Below are 9,979 nucleotides of genomic sequence, written 5' to 3'. Positions count from 1 at the left end.
TGTATTGGGTATTTGTTGTGAAATTTTTTGAAATGACTTGTTAGATATTACTGCACTGTCGGAGCTAGAAGCACAAGCATTTCGCTACACCCGCAATGACATCTGCTAAACACGTGTATGTGACTTGGTAAGGATCTGTCTCTGCTTCGTATCTCTGACATTGTAGAGATAATCAGCCAATTCATATTCTCTGTTCAGAGCCAGATAGTAATTTAGTCGGCTTTGGGATTTTGTTTCGTTTTTCCAATGTTGTAAATATGAGTCCTTTGATTGGTTCATGATTTTGTTCATTTGAATTCTTGCTTTTTAATATTAATATTTAATTTAATTTAAACATTTTAATGATCTTTTTTTGTACTATCATTACCACTGGAAAGCGACCCAATTCTGCCCAACATGCATTAGTTGGTGTATTTCTTTGGACTTGTAGAATTTGACAGAATTCTGCATGTAGGGCTTCAATTGGATGTTTGTCCCACATTTTCAAGTCCAGTTTATTGAGTGGCCCCCAAACCTCACTTCCGTAAAGAGCTATTGGTAGGATTACGCTGTCAAATATTTTGGTCCAAATTCTAAATTGGGATGTTGATTTTGAATAATTTCATTTTTATTGCATACAATGCTCTGCAGGCTTTTTCTTTGAGTGGATTCACTGCCATATTAAAATGTCCCGATGCAGATATGGTCAGACCAAGGTATGAGTCATTTTTAGTGTGTTCAATTACGGGGCGGCAGGTAGCTTAGTGGGTAAGAGCGTTGTGCCAGTAACCGAAAGGTCGCTGGTTCTAATCCCCGAGCCGACTAGGTGAAAAATCTGTCGATGTGCCCTTAAGCAAGGCACTTAACCCTAATTGCTCCTGTAAGTCGCTCTGGATAAGAGCGTCTGCTAAATGACTAAAATGTATGTAAATGTAAATGGTGTTGTTCAGGGTGAATTTAGATTTGTGTTTCTGATATCTGGTTATTTTCTCAAATCATGATTTTCATTTTTTTGAAATTTACTGTCAGGGCCCAATTATGGCAATATTGCACTAGAATGTTAAGGTTCTGTTGAAGACCTTCTTTGGTTTGTGATAGAATAACTAAATCATCAGCATATAGCAGGTATTTTACCTCTGTGTCAAATAGAGTGAGTCCTGGGACTGTAGAATGGTCCAACGTGTCTGCTAACTCATTTATATAAATGTTGAAAAGGTTTGGACTCAATGTCTCACACCTTGATATTGCGAAAATAATTATTAGTTTTTTCATTTTTATTGCACACTTCTTTTCTGTGTACATACATTTTATTAAGTCATACACCTTACCACCAAGCCCACTTTGGATAATTTTGTAGAATAGCCCTTCATGCCAAATAGAATCAAATGCTTTTTTAAAGTCAATAAAGCAAGCAAAGATTTGGCCCTCTTTTTTTTGGTGAACGTGTTTATTAATTAGTGTGTGTAAGGTGTATATATGGTCAGTAGTGCGATGGTTGGGGAGAAAGCCAATTTGACATTTTACTTATTACATTTTTTTCTTGAAGAAAGGTTTGAATTCTTGAATTCAAAATGCTACAGAAAACCTTTCCCAAGTTGCTGTTTACGCAAATTCCCCTGTAATTATTGGGATCTGATTTGTCTCCACTTTTGTGGATAGGGGAGATGGGCCCCTGGTTCCAGACATCAGGGAAGCAGCCAGAAGTTACTACCATGTTGAACAATTTAAGCACAGCATTTTGCAACTCAGGTGTGCTGTTTTTCAGCATTTCATTTCTGATGTTATCTAGACCACAAGCCTTCTTTGATTTTATAGATTTTAGCTTTTTAGTTCTTGTTGGGTTATTGGGTAATCTAATGGATTTGGGTTGTTTTTAATGACTGATTCAAGGATGTTCAATTCTTCTTGAATTTCTTATTGGTTCTGTTTTAAGTCTGCACTGTTTGGAGCCCATCTGTACGATTGGTTCATGTTGTAGAGTTTATTGGGCTGTTTTTTTGAATGAATATTGCTGATTAATTTCTTCAGAAACACGTTGATCTGACAATGGTGTCTGTGGTCTGACAGTGAATGCAATAATGGAGGAGGGGTCCATGTCAGTGATGGCATAATCGACTACACTTGACCCAAGAGCTGAGCAGTAAGTAAACCGACCTAAAGAGTCCCCTCTGATTCTACCATTAAGCATGTACAGGCCTAAGGCTCGACAGAGATGCACTAACTCCTTCCCATTTTTGTTCAGTATTTGGTCAGGACTGTTTTCTATCATTTATAAGGACCTTGTGAAGAAACTATAGTTTTGGCAAGTCGGTTAGGACATCTACTTTGTGCATGACACAAGTAATTTTTTCAACAATTGTTTACAGACAGATTATTTCACTTATAATTCACTGTATCACAATTCCAGTGGGTCAGAAGTTTACATACACTAAGTTGACTGTGCCTTTAAACAGCTTGGAAAATTCCAGAAAATGATGTAATGGCTTTAGAAGCTTCTGATAGGCTAATTGACATCATTTGAGTCAATTGGAGGTGTACCTGTGGATGTATTTCAAGGCCTACCTTCAAACTCAGTGCCTTTTTGTTTGACATCATGGGAAAATCAAAAGAAATCAGCCAAGACCTCAGAAAATAAATTGTAGACCTCCACAAGTCTGGTTCATCCTTGGGAGCAATTTCCAAACGCCTGAAGGTACCACATTCATCTGTACAAACAATAGTACGCAAGTATAAACACCATGGGACCACGCAGACGTCATACCGCTCAGGAAGGAGACGCGTTCTGTCTCCTAGAGATGAACGTACTTTGGTGCGAAAAGTGCAAATCAATCCCAGAACAACAGCAAAGGACCTTGTGAAGATGCTGGAGGAAACAGGTACAAAATTATCTATATCCACAGTAAAACAAGTTATATATCGACATTACCTGAAAGGCCGCTCAGCAAGGAAGAAGCCACTGCTCCAAAACCGCCATAAAAAAGCCAGACTACGGTTTGCAACAGCACATGGGGACAAAGATCGTACTTTTTGGAGAAATGTCCTCTGGTCTGATGAAACAAAAATAGAACTGTTTGACCATAATGACCATCGTTATGTTTGGAGGAAAAAGGGGGTAACTTGCAAGCCGAAGAACACCATCCCAACCGTGAAGCACGGGGGTGGCAGCATCATGCTGTTGGGGTGCTTTGCTGCAGGAGGGACTGGTGCACTTCACAAAATAGATCTCAAGACATCAGTTAGGAAGTTAAAGCTTGGTCGCAAATGGGTCTTCCAAATGGACAATGACCCCTAGCATACTTCCAAAGTTGTGGCAAAATGGCTTAAGGACAACAAAGTCAAGGTATTGGAGTGAACATCACAAAGCCCTGACCTCAATCCTATAGAAAATGTGTGGGCAGAACTGAAAAAGCGTGTGCGAGCAAGGAGGCCTACAAACCTGACTCAGTTACACCAGCTCTGTCAGGAGAAATGGGTCAACATTCACCCAACTTATTGTGGGAAGCTTGTGGAAGGCTACCCGAAACGTTTGACCCAAGATAAACAATTTAAAGGCAATGCTACCAAATACTAATTGAGTGTATGTAAACTTCTGACCCACTGGGAATGTGATGAAATAAATAAAAGCGGAAATAAATCATTCTCTCTACTATTATTCTGACATTTCACATTCTTAAAATAAAGTGGTGATCCTAACTGACCTAAAACAGGGAATCTTTACAAGGATTAAATGTCAGGAATTGTGAAAAACTGAGTTTTAATGTATTTGGCTAAGGTGTATGTAAACTTCTAACTTCAACCGTGTGTTAACATTGCCAAAGCAAGTGAAGTAGATAATAAACAAAAGTGAAATAAACAATAAATATTAACAGTAAACATTACACTCAGAAGTTCCAAAAGAATAAAGACATTTCAAATGTTATATTATGTCTATATACAGTGTTGTAACAATGTGCAAATAGTTAAAGTACAAATGGGAAAATAAATAAACATAAATATGGGTTGTATTTACAGTGGTGTTTGTTCTTCACTGGTTGCCCTTTTCTTGTGGCAACAGGTCACAAATCTTGCTGCTGTGATGGCACACTGTGGTATTTCACCCAGTAGATAAGGGAGTTTATCAGAATTGGGTTTGTTTTCAAATTCTTTGTGGGTCTGTGTAATCTGAGGGAAATATGTGTCTCTAATATGGTCATACATTTGGCAGGAGGTTAGGAAGTGCAGCTCAGTTTCCACCTCATTTTGTGGGCAGTGTGCACATAGCCTGTCTTCTCTTGAGAGCCAGGTCTGCCTACGGCGGCCTTTCTCAATAGCAAGGCTATGCTCACTGAGTCTGTACATAGTCAAAGCTTTCCTTAAGTCTGGAGGGCGATATCCTTTAGGGTCCGGGTGAAGGTAGGCACTGCTGCCTTGTATAGGTGGACCTGGTCATAAAGGCTGTTCAAGTCCAGGGTGGAGTGGTGGGTCTCTCTCTCTCTCTCTACCTCTCTCTCTCTCTCTCTCTGCCTATCTCTCTCTCTCTGCCTCTCTCTCTCTGCCTCTCTCTCTCCTCCTTACTCACCCTCCCTCCCTCTCCCTCCCTCCCTCCCTCCCTCCCACTCACACAGTAGGAGACGTGTGCAGCCTTTCATTGTCCAGCAGGTCATTAAGCTGACCAGTGACCACACACACGTTGGCATTCGCTTATCTGGTGTTTTTGTTGGCCGCTGTGTTGGCCAGTGTATGTGTGCGTGAGAGAGAGAGACCGAGGGAGAGAGAGCGAGCGGGAGAGAGAGAGAGACTAACTATTTGCACATCGTTACAACACTGTATATAGAGATAATATGACATTTGAAATGTCTTTATTCCTTTGGAACTTCTGAGTGTATTGTTTACTGTTAATATTTTTTGTTTATTTCACTTTTGTTCATCATCTATTTCACTATTCACTTTAACATATGTTTCCAATAAAGCCCTTAAACTGAATTTAAATGTAAATTGAAAGAAAGTGAGACCCTCCGTTCTATTGGCAAACATCACTGGAGAAAGAGAGAGAGAAAAGGGGGCGAGAGAGAGAAAAGGGGTAGAGAGAGAAAAAAGGGAGAGAGAGACAGAGAGAGAGAGAGAGAGAGAAAAGAGAGAGAGGAAAGAGAGAGAGAGAGAAAATGGGGAGAGAGAGAGAAAAGGGAGAGAGAGAAAAGGGAGAGAGAGAAGAGGGGAGAGAGAGAGAGAGAGAGAGAGCGAGAGCGAGAGAGAGAAAGGGGGGAGAGAGAGAGAGATGGAGGAAAGCAGGCCCCATCACCCCCAGCAGCCCCATCACCCCCAACGGTCTCTGTGACCCAGCAACAAGCCCTCAGTGTCCCTCTACCTACCTCACCTGCAGCACACAGAGCCAAGGACATGCCTTCAACACCAAGAACACCTGCTATGCAACGTTTCCACAACACCCTCTCTCTCGTCGAAGCAGAGGTCATAGAACTCAGAGAGAACAAGCTTCAAGAGGACGACACTGTCCAGAAACTAAAAGAAGAGATGAAGAACATCAAAACTATGAAATAACACATATGGAATCCTGCAGTAATGTAATGCCAAGAGTGTGCAAAGCTGTCATCAAGGCAAAGGGTGGCTATTTGAAGAATCTCAAATATAAAATATATTTTGATTTGTTTAACACTTTTTTGGTTTCTACATGATTCCATATGTGTTATTTCATAGTGTTGATGTCTTCACTACTATTCTACAATGTAGAAAATAGTATAAATAAAGAAAAACCCTGGAATTAGTAGGTGTGTCCAGACTTTTGACTAGGACTATACACACACACACACACACACACACACACACACACACACACACACACACACACACACACACACACACACACACACACACACACACACACACACACACACACACACACACACACACACACACACACACCGGCCAATACACATACACACAGGTGACGCAGTACAGAGTGGGTGGGACAGCGTAGGTCATCTTTATTGTGATAGGTCACAGTGACAGATGGACATGCCCCTCTCCCAATGTTTGCTCAAATATATAAAATCAGTCATATGTACAAAACAGTGGACAAATCATTAGGAACACCTGCTCTTCCATGATATAGACTGACCAGGTGAATCCAGGTGAAAGCTATGATCCCTTATTGATGTCACTTGTTAAATCCACTTCAGTGTAGATGAAGGGGAGGAGACAGGTTAAAGAAGGATTGTGTATGTGTGCCATTCAAACGGTGAATGGGCAAGACAAAATATTTAAGTGCCTTTTAACGGGGTATGGTAGTAGGTGCCAGGAGCACCGGTTTGAGTGTGTCAAGAACTGCAATGCTGCTGGGTTTTTCACGCTCAACAGTTTCCTGTGTGTATCAAGAATGGTCCACCACCCAAAGGACATCCAGCCAACTTGACACAACTGTGGGAAGCATTGGAGTCAACATGGGCCAGCATCCCTGTGGAAGGCTTTCGACACCTTGTAGAGTCTGTGCCCCGACGCATTGAGGCTGTTCTGAGGGCAAAGGGGGGTGGAACTCAATATTAGGAAGGTGTTCTTAATGTTTTGTACACTCAGTGTATACTATAATAATAATAATATATATCAGTCATATTTATTAACTGCTTCTTAGAAAAGGCAACAGAATTATAATTATAATAATTATTACAAAACATCCAGCTTCATCCAAAAAACAACAACAACAGTACAGAGCCTTCAATGTGAGGGCCATGGGTACTACATCTCCCACAATGCAACGGGATGGCCTCAGGACTACAACTCCCACAGTTCCACAGGCCATGGAGCCCTGGGTTGGTGTCAGAGTTCAGAGTTCAACTCTAGGGTCCTTCTCTGTGACTTGGGAGTAGCCAAGAGCTGGCAGCGGACATTCTAAAACTCGTGGTATGGCAGTCTCATCAGACCATGGAAGTGTTGTTCCTTAGGGGTCTGGACCGCATGGTGGAGGGCTGAGAGGAGATCTGTCCATCTGTCTCATCAGACCATGGCAGTCTGGTTCCTTAGGGGTCTGGACCGCATGGTGGAGGGCTGAGAGGAGATCTGTCCATCTGTCTCATCAGACCATGGCAGTGTTGTTCCTTAGGGGTCAGGTCTGGACCGCATGGTGGAGGGCTGAGAGGAGATCTGTCCATCTGTCTCATCAGACCATGGCAGTCTGGTTCCTTAGGGGTCTGGACCGCATGGTGGAGGGCTGAGAGGAGATCTGTCCATCTGTCTCATCAGACCATGGCAGTGTTGTTCCTTAGGGGTCTGGACCGCATGGTGGAGGGCTGAGAGGAGATCTGTCCATCTGTATCAGTCTATTATGCTCTTCCATCTCCTTCTCTCTTTCTCCAGAGGTCCATAGACCAGTTGATTATGTTGTCAGAGTCAGTCTCTCTAGAAGAAGTCAGGTTTGAAATCAGAGTCAGTCATTGGTGTAAAGTCCTTAAGTAAAAATACTTTAAAGTACTACTTAAGTAGTTTTTTAGTCTATCTGTACTTTACTATTTATAATTTTGACAACTTTTACTTTTACTTCACTACATTCATAAAGAGAATTATGTACTTTTTACTCCATACATTTTCCCGGACACCCAAAAGTACTCGTTACATTTCGAATGTTTAGCAGGACAGAAAAATGGTCTGTTATTCACTTATCAAGAGAACATCCCTGGTCATCCCTAATGCCTCTGATCTGGACTCACTAAACACATGCTTCGTTTGTAAATGATGTCTGAGTGTTGGAGTGTGTCCCTGGCTATCTGTAAATGATGTCTCAGTGTTGGAGTGTGTCCCTGGCTATCTGTAAATTAAAAAAAACAAGTAAATGGTGCCGTCTGGTTTGCTTAATATAAGGAATTTGAAATGATTTATACTTTTGCTTTTGATACTTAACTATATTTTAGCAACTACATTGACTTTTGATACTTAAGTATATTTCAAACCAAATACTTTTAGACTTTTACTCAAGTAGTATTTTATTGGGTGACTTTCACTTTTACTTGAGTCATTTTCTATGAAGGTATCTTTACTTTTACTCAAGTATGACTGTTGGGTTCTTTTTCCACCACTGGAGTCAGTCTCTCTAGAATAAGTCAGGTTTTAAATCAGTCAGGTATAAAAGTTATACTGTAAAATAGATCCATCCACATCTATAGTCTCTGTCTTCAGAGGTAGTGCACTGTGTAGGGAGTAGGGTGCACTGCTTAGGGAGTAGGGTGCACTGCTTAGGGAGTAGGGTGCACTGTGTAGGGAGTAGGGTCCACCACCACACCTCAGTCTACTAGGTCCACCACCACACCTCAGTCTACTAGGTCCACCACCACACCTCAGTCTACTAGGTCCACCACCACACCTCAGTCTACTAGGTCCACCACCACACCTCAGTCTACTAGGTCCACCACCACACCTCAGTCTACTAGGTCCACCACCACACCTCAGTCTACTAGGTCCACCACCACACCTCAGTCTACTAGGTCCACCACCACACCTCAGTCTACTAGGTCCACCACCACACCTCAGTCTACTAGGTCCACCACCACACCTCAGTCTACTAGGTCCACCACCACACCTCAGTCTACTAGGTCCACCACCACACCTCAGTCTACTAGGTCCACCACCACACCTCAGTCTACTAGGTCCACCACCACACCTCAGTCAGAGGGGGTATCTGGGGGAACTGAGGGGGAAATCCTTTATCCCAAACAGTGTTCAAAGGAAACCTCTTCCACGGTATTCCAATGGTATTGTTGCAGTATTCCAATGGTATTGTTGCAGTATTCCAATGGTATTGTTGCAGTATTCCAATGGTATTGTTGCAGTATTCCAATGGTATTGTTGCAGTATTCCAATGGTATTGTTGCAGTATTCCAATGGTATTGTTGCAGTATTCCAATGGTATTGTTGCAGTATTCCAATGGTATTGTTGCAGTATTCCGGGCAGCAGGATAATTATACTAGAGGATTCTCTGAGGAGAGAGGTGAACTACATTACATTATCAGTTCATGTCCATCTCTCTCTCTGGCGGCTCTTTCCCTCTGTATTCCTCCTCATAGGTGATTGGTTGAAGAGTCCCTGCTGTGACATCACAGTGGAACCGATCACAGTGATTGGCTTGGGAGACTGTTGGCATGGTGACATCATCACAGCTGGGTTGTGGTTGGCTGGTGGCCTGTTGAAGGGTTTGCTGTAAAGTGTTAGGTCAGTATTTGATTTTCGGAGGAGCTGTGGGATTGGCTTTTGGTGTGATTGGTCAGTATTTGAGCGTTGGGATGGGGTTCCAGAGGGCAGTGGGAGGTGATTGGTCAGTATGGAAACATGGAAGGCGCTGTGGGAGGTGATTGGTCAGTATCGGAGTGTGGGAGGAGCTTTGTGGACTCTTAGGGTCTGGATGCTGGAGAGAATCTTCTTCTGATGTCCTGCTAGAGTCACTCCTATACGCAACAGGTCTCTACACAGAGAGAGAGAGAGAGAGAGAGAGAGAGAGAGAGAGAGAGAGAGAGAGAGAGAGAGAGAGAGAGAGACAGAGAGACAGAGAGACAGAGAGAGAGAGAGACAGAGAGAGAGAGAGACAGAGAGAGAGACAGAGACAGAGACAGAGAGAGAGACAGAGACAGAGACAGAGACAGAGACAGAGAGAGACAGAGACAGAGAGAGACAGAGACAGAGAGAGACAGAGACAGAGACAGAGACAGAGACAGAGACAGAGAGAGAGAGAGCAGAGACAGAGACAGAGACAGAGACAGAGACAGAGACAGAGACAGAGACAGAGAGAGAGACAGAGAGAGAGACAGAGACAGAGACAGAGACAGAGACAGAGACAGAGACAGAGACAGAGACAGAGACAGAGACAGAGACAGAGAGAGAGACAGAGAGAGAGACAGAGACAGAGACAGAGAGAGATACAGAGACAGAGACAGAGACAGAGACAGAGACAGAGACAGAGACAGGGACAGAGACAGAGACAGAGACAGAGACAGAGACAGAGAGAGACAGAGACAGAGACAGAGA

General features: G+C 42.7%; 1 protein-coding gene across 4 annotated transcripts in view; it reads right to left on the bottom strand.

The window, feature by feature from the left end:
• Positions 1 to 7,973: 7,973 nt before the first annotated feature.
• The window catches only part of LOC121559682 (ephrin type-B receptor 4b-like), a 114,985-nt gene continuing 112,979 nt past the window's right edge, over positions 7,974 to 9,979 (bottom strand). For all 4 annotated transcript variants that reach the window (XM_045215500.1, XM_041872796.2, XM_045215501.1 and 1 more), the window contains one exon: positions 7,974 to 9,419. In XM_045215500.1, coding sequence (XP_045071435.1) covers positions 9,314 to 9,419 — 106 coding nt within the window. In that variant the 3' untranslated portion in view covers positions 7,974 to 9,313. The remainder of the gene's footprint in view (positions 9,420 to 9,979) is intronic.

This window comes from Coregonus clupeaformis, unplaced genomic scaffold, assembly GCF_020615455.1.
Source record: "Coregonus clupeaformis isolate EN_2021a unplaced genomic scaffold, ASM2061545v1 scaf0459, whole genome shotgun sequence".
In the NCBI taxonomy this organism is placed as follows: Eukaryota; Metazoa; Chordata; class Actinopteri; order Salmoniformes; family Salmonidae; genus Coregonus; species Coregonus clupeaformis.
Note: the sequence above shows the minus strand (reverse complement) of the source record. Positions and strands in the feature narration are given on the sequence as shown.